Source organism: Dunckerocampus dactyliophorus, chromosome 7, assembly GCF_027744805.1.
Source record: "Dunckerocampus dactyliophorus isolate RoL2022-P2 chromosome 7, RoL_Ddac_1.1, whole genome shotgun sequence".
Taxonomy (NCBI): Eukaryota; Metazoa; Chordata; class Actinopteri; order Syngnathiformes; family Syngnathidae; genus Dunckerocampus; species Dunckerocampus dactyliophorus.
The window spans coordinates 30,788,814-30,815,426 of record NC_072825.1 but is presented as its reverse complement, the minus strand read 5'-3'; the positions used below and the strand labels follow the sequence as shown (position 1 = coordinate 30,815,426).

General features: G+C 42.2%; 2 protein-coding genes across 3 annotated transcripts in view; one reads left to right on the top strand and one right to left on the bottom strand.

Moving 5' to 3' along the window:
* Positions 1 to 4,303, top strand: part of si:dkey-283b15.2 (neuronal pentraxin-2) — an 11,562-nt gene extending 7,259 nt beyond the window's left edge. The window contains exons 7-8 of one of the 2 annotated variants that reach the window (XM_054782505.1): positions 2,003 to 2,182; positions 2,266 to 4,303. In XM_054782505.1, the coding sequence (XP_054638480.1) occupies positions 2,003 to 2,182; positions 2,266 to 2,484 (399 nt within the window). In that variant the 3' untranslated portion in view covers positions 2,485 to 4,303. The remainder of the gene's footprint in view (positions 1 to 2,002; positions 2,183 to 2,265) is intronic. The other variant, XM_054782506.1, reaches the window with a different exon arrangement.
* cyth2 (cytohesin 2) lies at positions 4,137 to 26,613 on the bottom strand. The gene is made up of 12 exons (XM_054782508.1): positions 26,438 to 26,613; positions 24,616 to 24,766; positions 23,433 to 23,499; positions 23,247 to 23,365; positions 23,091 to 23,171; positions 21,836 to 21,948; positions 12,958 to 13,106; positions 12,777 to 12,888; positions 10,364 to 10,440; positions 8,425 to 8,496; positions 8,187 to 8,341; positions 4,137 to 5,966 (listed from the first exon to the last, which is right to left on the bottom strand). Exons 1-12 carry the CDS (start codon positions 26,502 to 26,504, stop codon positions 5,879 to 5,881), a joined length of 1,251 nt encoding a protein of 416 aa, XP_054638483.1. The 5' UTR covers positions 26,505 to 26,613; the 3' UTR covers positions 4,137 to 5,878.

Below are 26,613 nucleotides of genomic sequence, written 5' to 3'. Positions count from 1 at the left end.
CGGACAAATAAATATATAACGCACACCTTTAAGAATTGGGTCACACAATTCATCAATAATTGCCAATTATTACCATTTTATTATTACTTGTAATTAGGTGGCTGATTAATAAATAACATATAAATAATAATAATAAATAATAAAATAAAATAAATGATTAATAATTAATAAATATGCAATATATATATATATACATATAATACATTAAATACATCAATAAAACCAACAGTCAACAAATAAATTATTTATTATATTATTGATTAATATTAAATATGATTATTACTCTTCAATATTATGTACATGTTTAATAATAATAGGAAACATAAATATTAACTAATCATAATTTATTAATTATGTTAGTGATGATTAATGAATCATCATCATAAATAAGTATCATACAGTATATACAGTACGTATCATAAATGAATCATCATCATAAATAAGTATCATACAGTATATACAGTACGTATCATAAATAGAAATACATAAAATGGTCTTAAAATCAATCATTATTTCAAATTAAATTGATCATTATCATTAATGAATAACATATACTGTATGGTCGATTAATAGCATATATAGAACACAGTACAGTAAATACAAAAAATACACAAATATATTGGTTATTTTGTGGTTGATTAGTAAAAAAATATATTTACATATTTAAGCAAATGTGTTGGTTTTTTTTCCCACCAGACTTGATCGCTGGCTTTTATTGCAGGTTTGAATGATCTCGCTCACTCAATTCTAACCAGATTCATAATAACACGGGCTACTGTTGGGACCATCATCTAGTGAAAACTCTACTCTGAATCCCCGATGTTGCTTCCTGTTAACACATTTATTGCACACACACGATGTTAAATGTCTTATTTTCTCTTATTATGTCTACTACATTGGTTAATAGGAGTGTAAAGATGACTATAGGGGTGTTATTTCACATCTAGAGGGCTCTAATAATGTTAAAACTGCATTTAGAAGGTAATTAATGTCTTATTTTCTCTTATTATGTTTATTATATTGGGTAGTAGTCGTGTAAAGGTGACTATAGGGGTGTCACTTCACATCTGGGGGGCTCTTATAATGTTAAAAACCGTATTTAGAAGGTCATTAATGTCTTATTTTCTCTTGTTATATCTACTATATTGGGTAATAGGAGTGTAAAGGTGACTATAAGGATGTTATTTCATATCTAGAGGGCTCTAATAATGTTAAAACTGCATTTAGAAGGTAATTAATGTCTTATTTTCTCTTATGTTTATTATATTGGGTAGTAGTCGTGTAAAGGTGACTATAGGGGTGTCACTTCACATCTGGAGGGCTCTAATAATGTTAAAAACTGTATTTAGAAGGTCAGTAATGTCTTATTTTCTCTTATCGCGTCTACTATATTGATTGTAGGCGTGTAAAGGTGACTATAGGGGTATTACTTCACATCCAGAGGGCTCTAACAATGTTAAAAACCATATTTAAAAGGTCATTAATGTCTTATTTTCCCTTCTTATGTTTATCATATTGGGTTGTTGGCGTGTAAAGGTGACTCTTGGGGTGTTATTCTAGAGTGCTCTAATAATGTTTAAAAAGTGTGTTTAGAAGGTGGAATACTGTTTTTTATGCTCTAACTATGAAATTATTGCATTTATAAATAAGGAATCCTACTTGGCGGAAATTGACTTATCACGGTCGGGTCTGGAACCAATTAATCGTCATAAACGATGGATTAATAGATACAGAAAATAGTATAAAAAAATAAATAAATAATAGTAGACATTTCATAATAAATAAATAAAGTAGATGGATTTCCAATGTTTCCAGCTTTGTGTGAAAACGTCGTAGAGTTGTGTTTGGGTGAGTTTGGTGTGGAAGAACCCCATCAAACACTATTATACTGTGTGATTTGCCTTCATTTTTCACTTCCTGCATAGGTGTCCCATAACTTTTGACATGCTGAAATCTAGGAATAGCTTAACAAATGTCACCTTTGACCTTCTTGACTTTTTAGGCGGTGCCTCTGCCGCTGTCCCTCAGCGACGCCAAGTGGCACCACGTGTGCGTGACCTGGTCCACGCGGGATGGACACTGGGAGGCCTACCAGGACGGGGTCCAGCGGGGGTCCGGGATCAACCTGGCACCTTGGCATCCCATCAAATCAGGAGGGGTGTTCATCTTGGGACAGGAACAGGTAGAGACCCGTTAGACAACATGAAACATACAGTGCTGTACGTACGGGTGCTTTGCATTCATGTGGACCGCATGTGCTGCCAGGACACCCTGGGAGGTCGTTTTGACGCCACCCAGTCCTTCGTGGGAGACATGGCGGACGTGCAGATGTGGTCTCACGTGCTGAGTGGCGCCGACATCCACGGCCTGGCTTCGTGCGGTAGCCACCTCACAGGCGATGTCATCTCTTGGTCCCAGTCGGGAGTGGAGCTGCACGGTGGCGTGGTCAGACACGCCCAGGAGCCCTGCCACTCAAAGACTTGACGGCTTTTTCAAGGGAAGATGATGCCTCCAAATCAGAAAGAATGCCTTTGTTTAAAGTAGGAGTGCTCTCATTGGACAACATTAGAGTAGGGGTGTTTTGTTAACATTTTGATGGATTTCCATTGAATAAATACAGCTAAATTACCAAAGAAAGTACAGACATATTATGTTAGACTTGACATACTTTTTAGTCGTGTGGAGTTTATTTTGACATGTTGTACAGGTTTTATGCTGTTAAGTGCATTTTTTTAGGATAAGAAATTGTAGCTGTGTTGTATAGAAACACATTTTCATTGGAGCCTCAGTTAGTGTCCTCCCCGGTTATACCAGAGGTGGAATGAGCCAGAATGTCGTCTGAGTGAAATTTTGTGGTTTATTCCTGGATATTTGAAGTGAATTCTGATTGCATTCCAAACATTAGACCCCTTGTGGGCGGCCAAAATGTTTTGAGCATGCTAAAAACTTTTGAGGTGGATTCTAAGTGGAAAACCGGCATTCTAACTGCATTATAAATATTCTTACGGTATTCCAGCAGCATTCTGAAAAAAGAAAACTTGGCCAGTTGCAGCTGAAACGTCACCACGAAGCGTCGCCTTATTCACATCGCTTCATACGCCAAGGAAAAAATGAGCCAAGTTAGCTCCAGCAGCGTGGACAGCGCAGAGGCGCCGAAACCCAAGAAGCCCGCTGAAACAGTCGATTCGCATGACGTCATGCCGCCAATGAAAAAAGGAGCACAGCGGACGGAGGCTTTAGCGTGTTTTGGCTTAACGTAAAAAATGTATGCCACAATTTTGCTTGCATTTTGCAGTTAACAAATAATATGGCACCTTTTGTCGTGTTATTAATACACTGCGTGAGTCCAACTGTGTTCTTAATGTATTTTTTTATATCACAAACGCCCTTCCCTGTTAGCTAGCTAAACAAAATGGCAACGGTGAACATGAAGTTACATCTATGATGTCATCAGCGGTTGACTCTCATAAATGCGAACACAAAAACACATACTGTAGTTTTACATGCATAAAAGAATTCTAAATGATGAGTGACAGGGATAAATGAACATTTAATCTTACTTGTACCTTCAGTGAAGATCACACGAATCACGTCTTCATTGGAGTTCATTCAAGAGGTTAGAGTCGGACGGCTGGGACGAATTGACACTAACCAAGGTTCCACTGTACAGTGCCGTGGTTTTTTCTACCTACTTTTGAATACATTTCAGCTCGTTCATTTCTATTTGTACAATATGTTAAAAGTAAGGGAAATCTAATTACCATTTCAAACAGCAAACTACATCAGCTTGTCAACCGGCTGTAGTTGTTCACTCTCGGGGCAACAGTGCCCCTTAGCGTATTGGTAGAGAATTGCAAGTCAGAAGCTCCTGTTCCTGATTACCACGAGATGGCGCCAGTCGCACTACGATTAAACTCGGAGCGATTTCCTGTTATTTTCCTATGGAGTCTTCATTTGTTTTAATGCTCATTTTCCGTTCCGTTCTACCGCTAAAAGTAAAGGTATTTAAAGTTACGTACAAGCGTCCATGTGAAGAAAATGGGGCAGAGTAGTTGTTCAGACCATGTAAATACAATGTGTGTGCTGTTCTTTTCATTCTTTGTGTGGTTTAAAGTGCATGAACAAACACTCAAATCAACAGCTTTTGTTTTTTATTGTTACACAGTAGTTTACTGGCACCAATATGTTACGGTTTTCACCTTTTTGCTACATTTACAGATGATCTTCTACCCGTCGTCACCTGACAGTAAATAAATAAATAGAAAATAAACACTTTGTCTTCTCTGAAAGAGGTGGCTCAGTCACACCAGCTTCAGTTTTTTGTAACCTTTGTTTGCTGTACCGACAGTACTACGGGGGCCCTGAATAAACATGGTGAAAAAAATTGATGGGTTAAAAAAAGTCGAAAGGACAAAACTTTTGCGACAGAAAATGGGCGAAAATACATAATTTAATGTCCATCTTCAGCATTTCCGCATCCCTTCCTGCACAAATGTAGGGGTATAAAGTGATACTGTAACTGTAGCGGAACAAGTTTTCGGTTCCGTGACAGCTATTCGGCTCATCTGTCGAAAATAAAATGCTAACATCCGGTCCTAGCTCGTGTTGCTAGAAACACATCTCTGTTGAGTACCGGTACTCGAAAGGAAATGCACTGATTAGCCATAGGTGGGATTCTTTCACTTGTGTGCGCTGCCTGTCCTATAAGTAATCAGTCATATCAGAAACTCAGCCAATGTGCTGCTCTTAATTTGAAGTTTCAACGCAAACATCCGCTCGAAACACGGGAGTAGCGGAAGTACAATGCTGTTAAAGTAAACTGCTTCGCAAGTTCTCACTAAAGTCCGTCTTTTTTTAAAACCCATCCATTTTTCCCCTCCATGTCAACTCCGGGGCTCCGTACAATATTGTGTTGTTTTTTCTTCTTTTTGGCACCTTTGCACTTCAAGAATCTCCAAGAAGGCCAACAAACGAAGAACCACCACCATGACGAAGCTTTGGAAGAGATGAAGGAGAAATAAAGGCAACTCAGTAAAGTTTGTTGTCTGTAAAGGTCCAAAATGTTCGCATCATTCATCTTCATGCAATTTCTATCCAAATCCAGCATGTCAGCAGCAGTAAGGCTGCTGTAGCTTAAACCGACCAGGTGGTGGTGGCGTTCCTTTCGTGTCTAAAACACTGTTGCTGACAGGGGGCGCTAAAGAATACTGCTCATCACGGCCGCATCGTTCCCACCCAAGGCTCAAATAAAAAAGGATAAAGTGCGGTAAACAATTATTGGAGCATTACTTTTTCCTACCATCTACGATAATTTTTTTAAAATGCCGATTTGGGAGCTAATCTAAAAAATATATATAAATAAAAAAAACGGACGCTGGGGAGGCGGCATCAATGCTTGTGCTTACCAGATGCAAAAAAATAATTAACAAATGCTAAAAATCCATCTTCTTCTAGGTCACTTCTCAAAATCAGTACACGAGCACGACAGGCGTCCCACGCCGCCGCTCGCCTACACGCACTCCTACAGTAGCTGGTACGAAAAAAAACAATAAATTAAATCTTTTCTATGTGAGCCGTGAAGAAATATACTAACGTCTATGTACAACAAGCTAAAAAAAAAGCAAGAATGAGCTGCCTTCTCGAGTGGATCAAGACGTGTTGAGGAGGACGTGAGGGTGGATGCTGCGCTGCCGCTTCCTCCATCTTCATCTCACTGTTCATGCCAAGCCACCTTTGCGGTGTTATGTTCTCGTCGGGCCACTCTAACGTGTGGAAGTGATGCCAACAAAGATGGTGGCCAAGGGAGGGCGAGGAAACGTCGGGAGGCGGAGGGGGTTAATGAAGGACGGATGGCTGGAAGGATGGTGGGAAGCACATCTTAGGGTTGCTCTTCTTTCTTCTTCAGAGATATACGCTTCTTCCTGGCGGCCAGCATTTCGTAGAAGGGGTCCACGCTCACGGCCGACCTGGTGTGGCAAAGGATTGTCATTGGACAGCTGCATATACATACAAGTTCAACACACGGCAGTCACCCCCACCCTTCACTTTTTAGTCCAAAGCAATTTGCTATCCTGAGAATACAGCAATCACTCCTCAATCACATGTGCTGCTCACGCGTATCTGTAGCCTTGGCGCAGGCCACACGCAGCCAAAGTTCCTCCTACACGAAAAGCGCTACGATGTGTCTGCGTGCTCCCAAATCCGCACTGAGGCTGTACTCAAGTAGACAACACGCACTCGCAAGTACAGAGGGTTGGGGCCGCCACTTAATCGATGTCACTTTTAGAGCAGTTTTAAGCTATAAAAAGGGCCACAAGGTGGCAGAAGTACATTTGATAAGAGCTCTGCATGGATTATTTGCACATAAAAACACACTCGGCAGCGGGAGGAAGTGGAAGAGCATGTAGGAGTGTAGCGTGCAGAAGGTTACGCATTGTAGGGACATTTTAACGCATGAACACACACGCATGCATGCAAGCGTGCACGTGCGCACACAGTTTGGAACTAAATGTGAAATATTTGTAAATAAATTTTGATGTAAAACAACCCCTTTTTTGTGTTGTTGATGTTTATGTAAATGTTTGTGTCAAAGTGAAAGTTGGGCTTGAAATGTATCTTTTCACAAAAATCTTTTTTTAGTTGGGAACTAATATTTTCCTGAAATGTACCTATGTTTTACCACTGATTACTATGTAACAAAAAAAAGAAACTTTTTTTCCTGATGAAAGACGGGAGTCTAATATTAATTTTGTTTATATAGCCACAGAACACAATATTCTGTGTGCCTAAAAAAGAAAATCTGTCAAAATGGTCTAAAATGGCCACTACTGATGGGGTTGTCTTTTTCTGAGTCTGTTTTCCCAAAAACTTGAAAATATGACTTAGGCCATTATTTTAATAGGGTGACAAAATGGAATATTTTCATAGTTAGAGCATAGAAAACCTGTTTATGACTTTTTAAATACGCTTTTTAACATTATTAGAGCCTTGTAGTCATGAAATAGCACCCCTATGGTCACGTTTACACTCCTATTATTCTTTGTTTACACCACATTGCAACTCTTACACTGCAAGGACCCCAAGCGGCCGCTAGCTAGCAAGCTAGCGAGCTAACCAGTTAGCCTTGAATTTATTTCTTCTAAATTTAAGAAGCCAAAAACTTATCACTTCCACATGGAATGGGAAGATCACTTTTTTCCCCCCTCACTCTGATCATGTGTTCCCGTGCTAGCGCACAGGAAGTGACGTCGGGGGTTTAGAGTTAAGTTTTAGCTTGACGTGGGTTGCGGCTGTAACGGTAGCCTTTGTTAGGGGTTACTGCACCAGTCATGAGATCATTCAAACCTGCAATAAAAGCCTGTTGTTCTGGCCATCAAGTCTGGTGCTTGTGTGTCACACCAAACACTAACATTACTGACACTTAGTGTCTAGTGTAGAGTACTACGTCTTTGAATGCGTCCCCTGAATGCCTTATATTTGTATTTTACTTCATTTTAGCCATTTTTATTTTTGAAACTGCTTCATTTAGGCAAAAAAATCCCCAAAACAATTTGCTTAAATATGCATCTTTTTGAGTAATAATAGGCCCCAATGAGGAGAAGGGCCATAGAAAATGGATGGATGTATTCAACCACAAAACAGCAGGAATCATTAACGAATATATTTTTGAAAAACCGTGATAGAGTGAAGCTGCAAGCTGTGGCGAGGGATTGCTCGGTTATCGTATGGCCAAACAAAGCACCCATGCATTGGAATGGACAGTGTTTCTTTAAGCGTTGGGACACTCCAGACAGATTCCGGCCTGGGAATCCTTGAATCATTTCCATTATGTGTGTGTGTTTGCTTTTATTTGTTCGTCGAACGTACACAGAATGATACACAACTCATTTCTGTCTCCTTTCTTCCCTTTAATAAGCTGTGCTGATGAGGTGTTCAAGTGCAGTGCGTATTTCTGGGTTTTCTGTGTGCTTTTGTGACTTGGTGAAGAAGGTGAGGCTTGCAGAAAGAAGTCAAAGCAGTGTATGAAGGTAGCATCTGTTACAATAGGACTGCAATGGCAAGGTTCCTAGTTAGCTTAGGTTGCAGAGGAAGCGGTTAAAGGGAGACGGGCCGTGTGTGAACGTAGATATTTTTATGGGTTTTCGCCTTTCGCTACTGATCCTGGAGGGATGTTACGGTTGACATACTTGATACTGTGGATCCATTCATCCTTCTCCTCAGGTGTGGGGGCGGAGATACGGTACACCATGTGGTTCCCCTCCACCACCCGGCCGTCGGCCTCCGTCTTGCACGCTTTGATCAGCTGACCGCGGTTGTTGGGGATGTACAATTCAAAGCAGTTCTGTTGTTGGGTGTGGAGATGTACCGTTGGCACAGGACACGACATGACGCGCCGACGACGCTCAGCGTGGAATGTGAGCTTACCGGTTTGCGTGGGTCTTCCACCTCGCGGATGCTGAGGTTCTCCAAGGGAATGATGCCTCGGGGTTCCTTGTCCTGTTTAGTGGAGCACACAGGTTGACAGGGCATTAGCTGCTGAAGTCACACACGCATGAATGAGGATGTCGCCTCCTCTGTGAGTATGTCAAGCGATGTGTAAGCCACCAAACCAGCTCTCCAGGCCTGTCACGATAATTGTTACTATTGGACATTTTCTGAGACATTTTTTTCATAAGCAATAAACTTTAACTTGTCAAGAGTACTTAACATTGTAAATTGAATATCAACAGATTTTAAATAAATTAAATAAATAAACAACACAATAAACAAAGAAAACCTCAATGGAAATAACATGGACTCAGTCTCTTTTGGCAAAAATTGCACTTAAATAAAAATCACAATAACAACCCAAAACAATACAAAATAGACCCTGTCTCTGTAAAAAAAATAAAAAATATATATATATATATATAAAAAAACACTAATAAAACACACACACACACAGTTATACAGTGTACTGTTGAACTAATGTCGAGGTTCATATTCTGTGGTCTTCTTTCACTGGGTTATACAGTTCAGGAATTGCTTTTGTGGCACGTTCATATGTACATTTACACGTTCTCCCAGGCAATTCGTACTGTCTGTCAAACATTTCTAACATTTCCCGAAATGTTGGCTTTTCAACCATATTGAATGGTTGCACTTCTTTTGCAACGTAGCGAGCAAGCTCGCTGTCTGTGATCGTGCACCATTTTCTGCTGTTTTGTTTTATATTTACTTTGTCGATCAAACGCCTCAATGAGCGCTGACTGTTGGGACAAAGGCTCGGCTGCACTTCCACGCTGGAGCTGTGGCATTCGCTTTTGTGCCTACATTCATAGTGGTGTTTGCTTGCTAACTGCTAGCACTCTTGTCTGCGCTGGGGACAAAGAGACTGAATGAGAGGAGAGTTCACTATTGGTTCATTCCGCGATAGAACCAATGCGCACAGACACATGCACAGTGAACCCTCGTGTCATCCAGCCTGTGTGGAACAGAGAGACAACGAAAACAAACAGGCATACGTATACGCACATGCCAATTTATTGAGGCGGCAAAATGATAGACTGGGTTTTTTTATATCCTTCAATTAATCAATTATCGTGACAGGCCTGCAGCTCTCCCTCCTGAAGATTGAAGATCTGACTTTAAAAACCAGTAAACACTTTTACACCTCCACTCTGAGGCAAACAATAGCCTCTTTCGCACACAATTGTTGCTACATAAGCACACGTTTAGCTTTTCCCACATTGGATAACAGCGCCCACAAACACACACAGAGGCAGACAGTTGCAACTACAAAATTGACAGCATCCATGGTCAATGTTACAAGCATACATGTGGTGAGCAGAAAAGGGTTACAGCTACTGGATGTAAATCTCTTTGTGATACGCGGGAACAACATCAAATTAAGAGCACGAGATGAACACAGACCTACCATCCACCAGTACCAGCCTGGTCTTTGTTTTCCACAGAGGTTGTGCTGTGTCAGAAAAATTCTTACATGTTGGCTGATATCAGTATTTCCTTCCAGGTTTAGGTCAAAATAATCTTATTTTGATTCATTGTGTTTGACTGAAAGTCAAGCTGAGGTCTGCCAGACCATAAAAAGAGTGTGATGCAATGCAAGCTACATCATGCTATTGAACTACCGTATTAAGTTAGAAAGTACTTTGTTATGACTTATATTAACCTTTCCAACAAGCAGTTAACGTAACCCTGAAAATGTGGAGTCACAACGCATCAGCGCAACCACAAAACGGTGTACAATAAAAAAAAAACACAAAGTACACAGTAAAATTGCAGGCCAGTAAGGAACGTTAAGGAGGATTAAAACAGAGTCGATGCGGCTTAAAGCACCAACTCAAGTGTGCTGCAGACTTACTGTTGTGTATTCAAAGTAGTAAAGACAGTTGTCTGTGAGGATGAACCATCGCCTCTTCCAGGTTTTCACTCGTCCTCCTGAAACAACAGCCACAACACTGAGACGTGGGACACCAGAATGCTGACACGCCCTTGCCCTTACAAGTACAGTGGACCCCGCTGATGTCGACAATCCGTCCAACCCGGTGCAGCAACTAGCAAGTAATGTGGCCTCCTTGTACCCTTTGCCACTGAGAGGGTCGATGACGTGCTTAACAGAGACGCTGATAACGATGAGACCAAACCGGGAGAGCACACAGATACTTTGCATGTGAGGTGGTGGCAGACAGCGTGCGGCAGTGTCAGGAAACGTGTTAATGCAAAAGAATACATAAGAAACGCGAGTGTAAATGTGTGACAAAAAGAATAAACGGTCAACAAAAATGACAGCTTCCCAGCCTTTCCTCTCTCCTCCTCCCTCCCTGGCCTTGTGCGTACGTAAACGCATGTTTTGACCTGGACACGCCGCGCTGGATGACGACGTCACTAAGCGTCACTGCTGCTGGACCGGAAAACTATCGTCAAGTGCCCGTGAAGAGTCAAGTATTGAGCAGACAGCACTGATATGTAAATATGTGAACTCTGATGGCCGTTTTTATGTTAAAAGGTGGCAACATTTTCTTTTAGTTTTACACAAATACGGAAAAGCCTACATAGTTCAGGGATTAAATGCTTTCAAAGTACCGGGAGGCCTACACGTGCACTCTGCACTTCTGTCGGTTCAATTCTGTTGTTCTAACAGGTAAAATTTTTAAACGACAAGAACGTTTAACATGTTCCAAGCTGTGTCATGTTTTGCGGCTCCAGACCATTTTTCTTTCCTGGAAGAGGAGGCAAAATGGCTCTTTTGATGCCAACAGTTGCCGACCCATGCTAGGGCTTCCTCACGCTCCTCAAATTGCCTGCACTGAATTACAGTGCCAGTCTGCTGTAGCGGACCAAAGAGTAGCACTCGCTGGGTTAGCTTAATACCGGCATCCATGGAAAGCCTAAGCAATACAATGGAGGCAATAGCCAACTGCCCTGCTGTAGCATACTAACTTTGCTAAGTATTGCCAGCCGTTGGTTCTATAAGAGAACTCATTAGCCTGTCAAAGGAGGCACTGCTGTCCAGGATTGCCTAAAATAGGCAGTGCACAACAACTACAATCCACCAACCAGCTGCCACTGGTTTCACCACATCGCTGGCATGGGGAGCTGCAGTGTATACTAGGACTTGCTCAAGGTCCTACCCCAATCTAGCGGAGGGAAGGAGTTGATTTAATTCTCCATTGATAAGCTGCAATTAAATTAATTAATGCACATCGCTAGCCGGTGTGGTGTGGCGAGGTGTCACTACGCCTGTAAAGTAGTTATTGGGCGCAACAATAAGCATAATAAAACAATAATAATATCCTATATAATAGTATAGTAATTAATAGGTATAATAATAACAATGTGGCTGTAGCTTGGTTAATATGCAGGTCACATTATGCAAATGGGGCATTTTTTTCAAAAGGCTTTCTAGAGGGAATAGGTGCGTCCCATTACATGCATTCTTAGCTGCCTCTTTTTATATGTTTAGAACACACAGAAAAGAGAAAGATGCGTGTTCGTGTCTCATAAGGTTTGTGGATGATGGGTACATTTTTTAAAAAGTGCACTTTTATTTTAATACTTCTGCACACACCCACCAATGACCATGTGACCACCCCCTCCACACCTATGCAGACAGCAACCTAAACCTGTCTCCTACACCAGCAAACAACAGAAATGTTTTTTTTTCCCTTGTGTGCGTGGTATAAGGTACACGCACGTCCAACGCTGCCGACAGTAAATCACTTCCTGTTCTGTTGTTGCATAAGGTTTAACAAACACAAGATAATGCCGCATGTTTCTTAAGACACAAACCAAAAAGCTCAGTTCTACCTGTCCACACACAAACATGAAATTTTGCATCATGGCCAAATATGCAAATGCCAACCAGTCACAAATAAATGTGCACGCAATGGCTAGTTTGGGTTACGGTGACGTCAACGACTTCCACTGTACAAACAACTAAGAGCTTTTCAACACGTGTGAAGGCAACAAGAAGTGAGACGGTACATACCTCCTGAGAAAACAAGCAGCAGCAGTTGGAAGGTGGAAATCGCAGGAGAAGAAGCAGAAAAAAAACAAAGGGACCAGCAGTTTTAGAGGGCGATGAGAGAGGAAGGAAGGGGACATGATATACTGTATTAGTGACACACATCACAGGCCCCTCCCAGCCCCCCCCCGCCATGCATGACATTTCACAATGCCGTCACGCAAAGAAAGTACCAGGTAAGCGCGCTCACCACAGAACAAAGGCTTAGAAGAGAGCAGTGTAAAATGTGCCCTTGTTTACATCATCTCACCCAGTTTGAGCAGCCAGCCCTCTCTGTCGGGGTTGAAGAAGGTGTGCGTGAGGTCGTTGCCGTCATCCTCTGGGATCTTAAAGGGCTCGTTTTTAATGCTCTCATACAGGTTCTTGAAGGAGAAGACGGAGTTAGTGTTCCTGCTCAGACAGCAGGCCTGCAGACGTGGAGGTTAGCGTACTCGCAGGAGCTCCTCGGGCAGGTCCCCTCCGTCATTGATGCCTCTGTTCATGGAGATGAAGCGGTCCACTCCAGGTTTGTCCCTCACGTTGGGGTTATGGAGGCTGGTGTTGAGCATGATGATGGCGAATGACAGCACGTAACATGTGTCTGCGGGGGGGCACATGGTAAAAAAACAAATTTAAATCATGGTTGTGATTTTCAACTGGTGGGTCGTGGAGTCTTTGCCCAAATAGAATATTATAATGACCCGATGTCCATAAACACACCTTGCGTCCATTCGGTTTGCTTGCTACTTGTACTTTAAGGGATTGTTGGGAGTTTTTGACATTAAGTTGTATGACATCCCCGTCAGCAATGTAGCGCATCAATAGTGACTTACAACCCCCCCCTCCCCCGATCCCGCGTGTCCAGTTCTGTTCAGATTTCTGTAACGAGGAACGTAGTTTGCTTAGTTGCCGGGTCATTTAAGTACGGAGTTTGGCTTCTCAAAACAATATGCGTTCAAAAGATTAATACATTTGCATCACAAAAATGCCTCCTTGAATAACCTCACAAATCGCTCAGCGTTACACTGTCGCCTCTCCATTCTTGTGCATGTGATGATGGCATCTTCTTCTGCTGTGGAACACACACATAAACAAGATGGCCGTGGCGCTCTGTCGCGGAAGAAGATGTAAGTCAATGTTGATGCGCTACACTGCTGATGAGGATGTCAAGTCAAAAAATCACAACTATCCCTTTAATGCACCGTCTGTCCACCACACAGATGAGATAGCTACATATCTACTGGAGAAGAGCACGAAGCTGTGAGTGAAAGCTCACATTGTGTTGCATGGGGGAATTCTGCCCACATTGAAGACTAGCAGGTAGAGTATGACGGCACTGTTTAAATGCCCAATTCCATCTATAGGCCCAGGCAGAGGGGTGAGATACACAAGAGATGGTCCTCCTATTATTATGAAACTTACCCACTGAGTGTTGAATCAGAGCAACTGGACTCGCTTGGTTAACTTCCTGTGTCATGTTTCATCCAGGTCCATGAGCAAATGCTCTGATTCAACTGCCCAGAAGATATAACATGGCCTGAAAACCTTTACGCACACTTTTTGTTCAAGTCATTCTTGAGTTTGCAGATAAAAACTTGAACTGATGGTGAAGCTTGTTTTGTGCTGGCACACCGTGTTATTTTGGACCACCTCAAATTCAAACTGCACTCTAATGTGTTTTCATTCAAGGGACTGTTTTCACATGGCTCAAAATGACACCGCCAGTGCTTAGCAAAGGCTCCTATGCATGCGTGTTACCTGGGGCACAGCTTACACAGGGCAGGATATGATGCTTGCAACGGCTTCTAAAGTTAGCGGCCTCTGGCTGCCTCATAAAGCTTAGGTCATCGCGCACCGAACATATAACTTGTAAGTCAAACGTGCACACCACACACGACACCCGAGGATGCTCGGACGTACGGCTGTCGCTTCATTCGTACCGCCAACGCATGGAAGTCGTAAGACCAACGTCCGTCAAACTTGCAACAAACTTGCTGACCGTGCGTTTCATGCCGGCTTCGTATGAAGGTTGCAAAAACGGTGCACGGGCTGTACCTCCATCTCTGCCACCTTTTCTCTCCTTCTTTCGGCATATTGCAAAAAGTTGTAATTTTCTCTCAATGAGCACTGTACTTACGTATCGGTTCTGCACATGCACGAGACTCACGTCACTTCCTCCAGCTTTCTATACCCAAGTTTGCGTACGATTGATGCTAAGTTATGTACAATATCACTGATTTTATTTCCGATCCGATACTCACTACGTTTACATGCAGTCAATATTCGGGATAAGGTCAATATTCCAGTTTCTGAAACCTTCAGAACAACCCGTTTACATGCGTGAACCCCCCCCCAAATGCACGGCCAACGTCTCTACAGTATGCACGGAAAGCGCCGTGACGCGATGCACATCATTTCCGCTTCTTCTTCCTGTATCCAAAAACCACACCACCGGCAGGGCAGATGATGAACGCCTTTGTTTGTGCTTTGGTGCCGGTACTGACCCACCACCGGTACATGACACTATTCTGTCTCACTTTCTTGATTAATGGAAGGCGACATTGTGATTGATTGATTGATTCAAGTTTAACGACAGTATCAACACAGAGTGTCATGTAAGTGTCTGGACCTTAATATGTGAAGTTATTAATGACAAAACTTGTTTCTCACGAGTGTAATCTATCAATTTAGTTAGGAAGTAGAGCTTGTAAGATAGAAAATGTGATCCAGTTTTCCGGTAAGAATTCCCTTTTGGAACAGAGAAGCAGGTTTTTTAACGTGCAAATGGTGTGGCTTTTCTTTATACGGGACCGACGGCTTAAAGTCTCCTCCGTAAGACTATATAATGAATAAAATGGCCTGCCAAAGGGCCTGTTTCCATCATCTAAAACCTAATAAAAAGATTTATTTCTTTAAGAAACTCTATGATGCATGATCGCAAAACTTCGCTGAACAAGCTTTTCAGATCAGGAACATTATAAAAATTGACACGGATGTGAGCAAACTCAATGCATTCAAGCACAATATGTTTAACTGAGAGTGTACTGTTACATGATGTACAACGGGGAGGGTTTTCTGCTGCAAGTAAATAGGAGTGTGATAAGCGAGAATGACCATTTCGAATACGAGTTAGCACAACGTCTTCCCGTCGCTTAGCTAACGGGATTGTAGTATGTGGTTCGATTATAGGCTGATGTTGGTAGAGTTTATTTACGGGATTTAAATCTCATGACGCTTGCCATTTTATTTTTATGTAGTCATTAATCTTTGGTCTTAAGTCTGTATAGGGTATCTTCATTTCTGTTACAGCCATATTAAGTGCCTCTTTTGCTAACATATCAACTTTTTCGTTCCCTTCGATACCTGGCTCGGTATCCAAACAAAAACTACCAGTTTGGAGAATACACCGACTTTGTATAATGATTCTAGTAACTGTACAATATAGGGATGTTTAAGATCTCTACATTGTAAAGCCATTAGACTAGATAGAGAGTCTGTGAAAATAACAAATTGTTTTCCATCAGTGTTTTGTATTTTACCCAAAGCCAACAACTGGGCAGTGTATATGGAAGCACTGTCTGGTAATCTAACCTGTTCTTTTATTGTGCCACTAATACAGGCTGATCCTACTTTATTGTGATCTTTTGATCCATCTGTATAGATAGCATGGTAGTTCCTATATTTGTGTCTTATTTCTCCAAATCTATCCAGGTAGACCAGATCACCTGTAACGCCCTTTTTGAATGTTGCTAATGTCAAGTCTATTAAAGGTTCGCTGATCACCCAAGGAGGAATATTGGGTACTAAGGATGGAGAAATATCAGTGGTACCAAGAACTTGCATCAGAGCTTCTCGAACACCAAAGCCAAACAGTTTGATGGAAGATGGTTTAAGGTTATAAAAAACCCTGTATTGTGGTCTGAAGGTATTTTCATACGTTGGGTTTAATGGGTTATTCTTTAATTTGGTTACATAGTTAAGAGATAGTTTTTGATATCTCAAATGCAGAGGCGGCTCATTTGCCTCCACATATAAGCTTTCCATTGGAGAAGTACGAAAGGCTCCAAGGCAAATTCTAAGTCCTTGATTTTGTATTGGTTTTAACTTCTCAAGGTAGGACTTTCGAGCAGAGCTATAAACTGCACAGCCATAATCAAGTTTTGATCTGACTAAAGACCTATAGAGACGTAGCAGGACGGTGCGATCCGCACCCCAATCCACTTTAGATACTACCTTTAAAAGGTTTAAGGCTTTATGGCATTTTTGTCTCAAATGATCAATATGAGCCTTAAAGGTTAGCTTGTTATCAAATACCAGGCCAAGATATTCTGTTTGTTGGGTAACCAGGATGACAGAACCATTTATTTTAACTTCCGGGTCAGGGTGTAAAGACCTTTTATTGCAGAAGTGAATGCATACCGTCTTTGTTCTTGAGAAGCGAAAACCATTTTCATCAGCCCACTTTTCGATTCTATTTAGGCAGTTCTGTAAAGTTGTTTCTATGGTCGGCATATTCTCCGAAGAGCAAGAAATACAAAAGTCGTCCACAAACAATGATCTGTCAAACCGAGGAGTGACAACGTCCACAATGTTGTTGATCTTTAACAAAAACAAAGTAACAGAAAGTATGCTACCCTGAGGAACTCCCATTTCTTGATTGTATAATTTTGAGAGGCTCGATCCAAGGCGAACTCGGAACACTCTATTGCTGAGGAAGTTTTTAATGAAAATCGGCAGTCTGCCTCTTAACCCAACATTATGGAGATTTCTCAGAATACCATACTTCCAGGTGGTGTCATATGCCTTCTCAAGGTCAAAGAAGACAGACACCACATGATGACCTTGAATAGTGCCATTACGAATAAAAGTCTCTAGTCGAATAAGCTGATCAACAGTACTTCGATTTTGTCGAAAGCCACTCTGATATTTAGTTATCAATCTTTTCCTTTCTAAAAACCAAACCAACCGAGTATTGATCATTCTCTCCATTGTCTTGCAGAGGCAGCTGGTCAGAGAGATAGGCCGATAATTTGTTGGTTTTGATGCATCTTTTCCAGGCTTTGGGATTGGAATAATGATAGCCTCCCGCCAAGAAACGGGAAACACACCCGTTCTCCAAATTCTATTAAAAATATCCAATACAACTGAAAGAGACACATCAGGCATATGCTTTAAAAACTGATAATGAATATCGTCTGGACCAGTTGCTGTATTGTGAGATTTCTTGATTGAATCTCTCAATTCGGCAATGCTAAATGGGATGTTGTAATCTTCCTCATTGTTTGATAGAAAATTAAGATCCTGACTTTCAGCTTAATCCTTATAAATTCTAAATGTTGGAGAATAGTGGTCACTTGATGAGTTATGTTGAGTTATGTTCCTGTGCTAGCAAATTCACAATGTCGGGCCTTTCTGTACATTTATTTCCATCTGCTTTTGTTAAGTAGGAAACAGAATTACTTGTGTACTTTCCACTTATTTTTCTAATCATTTCCCATACTTTGTGAATAGACGTATGAATATTCAATTTAGAAATATATTCTGCCAAGACTGTCTTTTTGCTTTTCTAATGATGTTGCGAGCTTTAGCGCATATGTGCTTATTTTTTGGTAAATTATCATTATTCTGGTGTTTTTTAAATGTCCTCAGTGCTGTTTTACAGCTTTTAACAGCTTCCTTGCATTCAGTATTAAACCAAGGATTGTGTCTACGAGGGGAGGAACTTGATTTTGGTATCGTGCTAGTAGCTATGTTAAGTAATGAATGAGAAAGAAAGCTAAGTGGATCTTCTGTATCCCTGAGTTTGTCATGATTTATATTTAGTGAACATTGTTCTGAAAAAGCATTCCAGTTGGCTCGGTGGAGTTGCCAATTTGGAATTCTTTCTCCTGATAAACACTTTACTAGTTTCATAAAAATAGGAAAGTGATCACTGCCACATTGATCATCTGATCTATGTACACACCACCGAAAATCCATCAAAATTGTAGGAGAGCAAATAGATAAATCAATAGCCGTCATTGAGCCAGAGGCCGGGTGGAGGTAATTAGTAGACTTATCGTTCAAAAGGCATAAATCAAAATGTTCAATCGTCCGTTCAACAATATTACCAAATCTGTTTACATTTTGACTACCCCAGAGGGGATTGTGGGCATTAAAACCGCCAACTAATAAAAAGGGTTCTGAAATCTGGGTGGAACATACACTGAACATATAGTAAAGGTGCAATGCAGTGTTACCTTAGCTGGGATAGCTTGGAGATTGCTTTGAATATCCACAATTTCATGTGGAATTCCCCTTTTTTATTAAAAGAGATGAGCCTCCGATAGGTCTACCCTCTACCACAGAATTACTGAAGGTGCTAAAAATGTTAGAATTCCGAAATGATATATTGTCAGACAACCTCAGGAATGTTTCCTGTAAACAAATAACAGAAGGGTTGTGATCATACAAAAGACGCTTTATTTCCTCATAATTTGGTTTCAGACCACGGCAATTCCATTGAATGACGGCTATTTCTTTATCATTACCCATTTAAGTATTGTCTTTCTTTTTGACAACTTGTATTTTGGATGTCTGAGTGGTGCGGGGAGTCACGTCCATATCATCTTCCCCCTCAATTGATAAAACTTCATACTTATTTTTAGTAGTTAAACTTTGTGGCACATTAAGCTTTGGCTGAACACTTTTTACTTTATCTGTTTGCTTTTTCGTTTGTTGGCCATTGCGAGCTGCACCACTACCAGAAGCACTTCTGGCAGGAGGATCTCGTGACAGGCTTCGACTTCTACAATTTTCATTTGTTTTCGTCCGTCCCTTTTTTTGGTGATCCCTGTTTGTAATTTGGGGAATGGCCTTTGTAGTAATTGTAGAAGAGTTTTTCTTGATCGGGACCGGAGTACTACCCGTTACCCAGGTAAGCTCCGTCTGTGCAATTGCATCAGAACGGGGTCCACCTGTCACTTTCTGGGGTCCCACTGCAGGGGCCAACCCTGCCCTATCTGCATAGATGGTGCCGCAATTGTGTCGTGTCTGAAGGCGCTTGCGAGCTTCGGGGTAAGAAAGATGGTTTAAGGTCTTTATATCTTGAATTTTTCTTTCCTCTACCCACTTTGCACAATTTCTCACGTCAGCCGAATGTGATTCACGGCAGTTTATGCATTTAGGTTGGCTTCTACAGTCGGAAGCCACATGTCCTTCTTCGATACATTTCACACAGCACTCCAGACTTTTACAATATGTTTTGAAATGTCCAACCCTTTGACATTTGAAGCACCGGATCGGATTTGGAATATATGGGTCTACTTTCACTCTCAGATATCCAACTTTGATAAATGCTGGGAGATCCGGTTTTCCAAATGTCAAGATCAACGTGTTCGTTGGTTTCCTCACGCCGCTCTGATTAGTAGTTACTCTAAAAACGTCGGTAACATCTTGGTCTGAAAGCTCATCTAAAATTTCGCCGTTATCACAGTCTACGAGTTCAGGGCAACGGATACCTCCCTTACAGGAGTTCAGAGTTTTGTGTGCAGACACCTTTACCGGTATATTTACAAATGTCTCTACCTTCGATAAATTATGTGCTTGTGCCGTCCTGTCCACTTCCACCAGTATATCCCCAGATCTTAGGCGGGATATTGTCCTAACAGATCTGGCCAGCCCCTCAATGCCTTTGTTAATCGCGAAAGGCGACAGTTTGAGTGGCTGGTTCGGATCGCTACCTTGAATGACCAGGAATCTTGGGAAAGATTTCTGGTCCTCGTTAGAGTCACTTGATCTACTTCTCTTCATTTGTTTTGTTTTAGATGCCATATTGAATGATTTAGGATTCAGTACTGTTGCTCCCCACCCACCACCGAGCCCAACAAGGGGACGCCATATATATAAGGAAAAATATCTTATACTGACGACAGGGATCCAACAGTATTATACTCTGAACGTGATAAATTACACCCAGATTGACCTGATGAAGCAGCTGCCTTCTAGAATACAAATCTAGATAAAGATGGTCAATTCACAGTTATGTAGATTACGAAGTAATGTAAACATTTATATTAATTATGTTACTTTAGTTGTATTTTAGGGCTAAACACCACCAGCCGATTGGTTATATCCAGGCCTATATAACCACCCAACTAGATGAATCCAGGGCCAAAGTGATGTGTTGCTTCAGGAGGACCGCAGTCTCACCATCCACTCAATCACCAGGATCCCTTTCTCCACCGACACGGGTCGCAGTCCACGGCAAACAGACCGTCCCACTTCGTCGCCTCTTACGACCTGCTGGGAGTACAGCGGGCCTATTCTACACCCCGAACCCGCAGGGGTAGCAACAACGTGAAGAAATAGGAAATGGAGCGGAGCTGTGCCATGCACATCCATACTACATCCACCCGAGCCCCCCGGACACTTTTGAAGGTGCGTTCGTACAAACCCTGTTTCTCGTAACTTCTTGCTCACCTTCTGATAGATTTGGCTATTGTGGTACTTCTACCATCTTTCACCACACTAACCAGGTGACTTATTTCCTCCACGCTCCAAAAGTGGGAGGGTTTTGCGTGTCGTCGTGTTTACAAGTAGTTCCGGCCAAAGACAAGATTCCTTTCCAATAGAACATGTGAAGAACACAAATGAGTGTTCCTTTTGATCGAGATATCCCCATAGGGGTATACATGACCCAATATTCGGGTTACAAAAGGAGTAACCAAGGGGTAATATTCGAGTTTTTAAAAACTGAAATATGAGCATATTTGGGTTTTTCAAAAGGAGTATTGGTGTTTACATGACGGAGCGCAACCGGGTTATTGCTAATATCTGGATATGATCGGGTTATTTGACGCATGAAAACGTACTAACTGTATCAGTGATACCAATCAGACATTTAAAATACACCTAATGTGTCTGTAGATTTTAAAAAGTAGTGTACAATATTTCAAATCATAGTATGAAGAATACAAGCCATTATAGTAATTTATTGATTTATTTTAGACTAAGTATATCGACGTAGTGGGGTGATTTACAATATAGGTCCCCCCCCCCAAAAAGGGACAAAATCATATAACTGAAGTACCAAAAGGTATCAATATTTTGATTTGAGAATGAACTTGAGAGCATGAAGAGTTGGCATCGGAAGCACTGATATTTCATATCCATCATCACCGGACATCTCTGCTCTAAACCAAACCAAATCAAAACTGCAGACCTGCCAAACTTGAAGATGAGAGAAAGCTCAATGTGAGGAAACTTTTACTTTCAGTAGCAGGAATGATCATAGCTGGAATACTTTGTGATAGGGTGTGTTTGTGTATGTGTGCGTGGGCATGTGGTTACCAGTGCTCTGGAAGACGCCAGGGTTGCAGCGACAGTATCTCTGAGCGAAGGCCTCCATCATTCTATCGATCTTCTGGGCCTCGCCAGGCAAACGGAAACTCCACAAAAACTGTCTGCAAACACGAGATGAAGGTTTTCATTAGCTGGATCTTTTTGCTGCTTTGTGTATTAGATGATATTTATCATTAGGGGTGTCCCTACCCACATTTTTCAGCTTCCAATATGATTGTTTATTTTCTACTATTGCCAACCCGATCCTTTTTTTTTATAATAAGCTTTTGTTACAAGTGGAATTGAATATGGTTACATAAAATACCATATCTCTTTAAAGCATTAAAAATAATGCAACATGGTTATAAATCAATTTGTGGTGGAACTCTATTAAACTCTATTCAGCGCAATAGTAATTTATTGACGGCCCCTAGTATAAACAACCAGTGGTTAGAGCAGCACTTCCCGTGCGAGCAGCAGTGATGGAAATTTAATCTCTTTTGGAGCAGCTCACCAAAAAGAGCCGGTTCTTTTGGCTCCCAAGTGGTTCCTCAGATTTGTTTTTGTTAATTAATTTATATTATATAATAGACTAATTAAGTCAAAACAAATCAAATCTCTTCATGCAAATTCCTCACAAAGAGAACCACAGCGTGAGTTTAACCCCGCCCCTCCCCTGCTCAGTGTGGACAGAGAGACGCTGCGACACATCTCGACGGATGACAGTCCCCTTTAACAGAAAAACGAGGAAAAAACGAATCGGCTCCCAATGACGCAAACCGCCTCTTAGAGCCAATTCGTTCACGATCGACACATCACAAGCGAGCGGTGACGGAGCCAGAAATGTTTCATTGGGGTGGCCAAGGTGAGACCATTACTCACATGGGGGTGGCAATAGGTCGACACCTGAAATGTCTGGATGGTCACCACTGGCACGTGTGAGCTCCCCGCACAATGACACAGCAGTCCAGGCACCGTGAGGAGGAAGTACCGCCATAGCTACGTAGCTACGAAGTCGAATATATAAATACCTAAGTGAAACCGGTTCGGGCCGATCTCGTGACGGACGGCGATATTATCTGATCCCGACCCTGAAGGTCGGATTGGGGCATCCCTATTGATCATCAGCACCAATACATCAGTGCATGTTAAAGCGGCAGCAAGAGTGCGGTACTTTCCATTGCAGAGCGTGTCTGACTAGCTGAGAATGCCAAGAATCTGTAGTGAAAGTCATTTCATTGGTTTCATAATCAAAAACATTTACCTGAGGGCCTGGACAAGGTTGAGGTCTGTGAACTCGTGCAGGTCAACAAAAGCCTGGAGAACTTTGATGTTGAAGTCGTCCCTGCAGAAGAGCAGCAACAGGGGTCATAAACAAAAGGATCTGGAAGCGACGGGGACCGCGAGTTGAGCACAGCACCGTTCTCCCAAGTAATCTCCGATGGCCGTCTTGTTGAGGCCCTCTCCTTTGTAGAGGAACTGAGCGATGTCCTCCGCCGTGTGTCGGAGCAGCTCGTTCTCCACCAGAAACACGATGCCCTGCAGACACCATGCAGACGCCCTCGTCACCGCGTGCCGACAACCAACCGGCATTCAACACTCCTACCTTTTTGGGATCCATGTTAAACTTCTTCCTTCCCATTGCCACGTGCCGGCTTTTCTGAAGAGTTTTACTGCACGGTGGACACAAAATAAGAGCAGTGAGGAATACAACAAAACAGTAGAACATCTCAACGTTCACAATACGACTGCACATCTGAAGTCGCACACTCTTCGGAGGTCAAACGCCCGACACGCATCTCCACTTTGAGCATCAGCAGACTCCTTTGCGGGGGCGTGCTGGAGCCTATCCCTGCTGACTTTGGTACACCCTGGACTGGTAGCCAAACAATCGCAGGGGACATATAGACAAACAACCACTCACACTCACATTCAAAAGCAGCATAGAAAATTAATGAACGAAAGGGTTCTTTTGCGCTTTCTTAGGCTTACTGGCAACACTTATCCAAACAAATGAAGTCATGAGACCTCAGCTCAGCAGCAAAGGATGAACTGATTATATAAAAGGGGTTGTTTTGCTTTTTTGTTGCACACACTCCAAAATAAAGATCAGCGTGCAGTGTCGCATGTCACCAAGTTAAGTGTGTTTTGTTGGTGGTTCAATTCTTTCCCACTTGCACATTTTGGAGCGGCAGCGGCTCAGGAGGGAGAGCAGGTCGTCCAGTAACCGGAAGGTTGGTGGTTTTGTGCTCCGTTTCCTCCATCACAGTCACAGTTGATGTGTCCTTGGGCAGTGCTGGCCCACACTGGTAGGCGCCGACTGGCAGCCATGTCTCCGTCAGTCTGCCCCGCCGCTATACTGTCCGTGTAGTTTGTCACCACGGCGAAGCCGCAAAGTTAGAAACGCAATGTGGCGAGGGATTGCTGTGTCCGTATTCGTGCCGACGTGGCCTTTAAGCTCTCGTGCGACATGCATCACGCATATTAGAGGGTGATAGGATGCAGTCCTGTGGGAAACACTGTCAGCCCAATCCCAACAACCCCTTCATGATGAAAAGGCCGGGTGTTTTTACATCTTACAATATTTCACTTCTTTTTACACTTGTATGACAATTAAATATGTAAAAAAAAAAGTGACAAACGCCCAGTACAAATCCCCTTAGAATGACCATGACATTTTTATTGTCTTCACGGCCTAATTAACAGTACCTGTAACAGACTATTGCTTTCTCTATGCCATCTCTTTTCACTGACATTGAGAGAGCCCCCCCGTGTCCACTTCCCCTCACCTGCCCTCCGTGCTGGCCTCCAGGCCCTCCACCTCCAAAATGGCCTCCCTGAGCTCCTCCCGGAGCCTCTGGATCTCCTGCAGCAGAACCCCCTTCCTCCTGCGGATGTCCTCCAGCTCCGAGCGCTCCTCTGGGCTCAGGTCTACTGGGACTGTGGGGAGGGAAGCAAAGAAGAATGTCCGTGTTACCGCTGCTACTGCAGATTATGACAAACAATGACTGTCTGCCTCCCCCCCCCAACAATGAAAGCATACAAAACTATTTTAAGAAACCCACCCACACTCAAAACAGTCATGATGGGTTATTGCTATTGTTATCAGCAAGTGAAGGGAGGGTTCATTAACTCAATCAATCCCAGCCATTTTCCAAAGACAACCCCTTCAGTAGCGCCCATTTTAGACCATTTTGACTGATCTTTCAAGGCGCACAGAATATTGTGTTCTATGACTATATAAACAAAAGAAATATTAGACTCGCGTTTTTCATCAGGAAAACAAGTTTGTGTCTATCTTTTAGTGTTCTTTAGTAATCAGCTGTAGAACATAGGTAAGTTTCAGGAAAATATCAGTTGCCGACTAAAAAAGGTTTTTGTGAAAAGATACAATTCAAGCACAACCTTTACTGTAAAACAAATATTTTTTGCTTTTGTGACAGCTTAAATATCTAATGCCTAAGACAAACAAAACAAAAGGGGTTGTTTTACATCAAAAGAACTATTTACAAATACACAATTTACAGTTTTCACATTTAGAACTGAACTAAGTGTGTGTGTGTGTGTGTGTTAAAACTTCCCTACAATCTGTAACCTTTTGCACGTTACACTCCTCCACGCTCTCTCACTTCCTCCTTCCTGTCATGTGTGATTTTCCCGTTCACACGATCTCTGCCGAGCTCTTATCAAATGCACTTCTGCCACCTTGTGGCCGTTTCTATGGCTTAACTTTCTCTGAAGTGACATCCATTAGTGGAGAGTTGCATCATCACCTCTTTTTGCGTCTTGTGCAAAAAAATGTAAAAGAAGGCTCGGGGGTTCGGGTTTATAAAAACGTACAAATACATCTTTGGTATTGGTTGAGTTAAGGGAACGTCCAGAATCGAGTTAAAACACACGATGGTGTCCAGGTCAGCAAGGTCACTAGCAGTGTAGGTCTGTGGGGGCCACCACAACTAGATTCACTAGGCCATAAAGCCATAATGCGCGTGGTCTGCCGGAGAATAAGAAGACACCGCAGGAGGGCTAATTATGTAAATTTGTGTGAAACACAGACTCAAGTTCATGTTATTACTGACAACTGACAAGACTGGACTCAATATTTGAACCTATTGTAAAGTATTGTCAAGCTCTGCTCCGGTGTTGAATTATTACTAGTGTGCTGCTTGCCTATTCCAATTATTGAGTCTACCAATGTATCACTACGACAACCAGCTGCTACCAGGAACAACCACGCCCACATTTCGGACTAACACAACAATAACAAGCACGTAACAACTAACATACGTAAACAATATCCGCTTGTAAATAAAACGCAGTGTTCCGCAGAGGTGCAAACAAGTCAACCGGCCTTACCTGAAACATGAGCCGCTGCACCGATCAATATTTAGCTAACGTTTGGCTCGGCTAGCGCGTCGATATGTTTCGCCGTGGCGACAATGTGCTTTATTTTATTTAAGGCGTGCGAGATGAGAGCAGGGAATTCACATTTTTGTCCTTTTCGCCTTTCATGTTGAATCAACGGCCACACCTGATCAAATAACGTGAGCTACAGCGCTAGCATAAGATGGCTAGCATACTAGCGAAAGCGTCTTCAAAATAGCCACTTACTGTAGTCCAAGTCTTCCATTTTCGGCGCTTTACTTTTAGGCATAAATATTTCCGAGTCGACTGTCATTCAATAGCAGGAAAATGTGGATATATATGCAAATATATCCTCAACGGGTAAAAAAAAAAAGGGAAAGTACACGGCTGACGAGCGTCAACACGTCTGGCCGGAGACACAA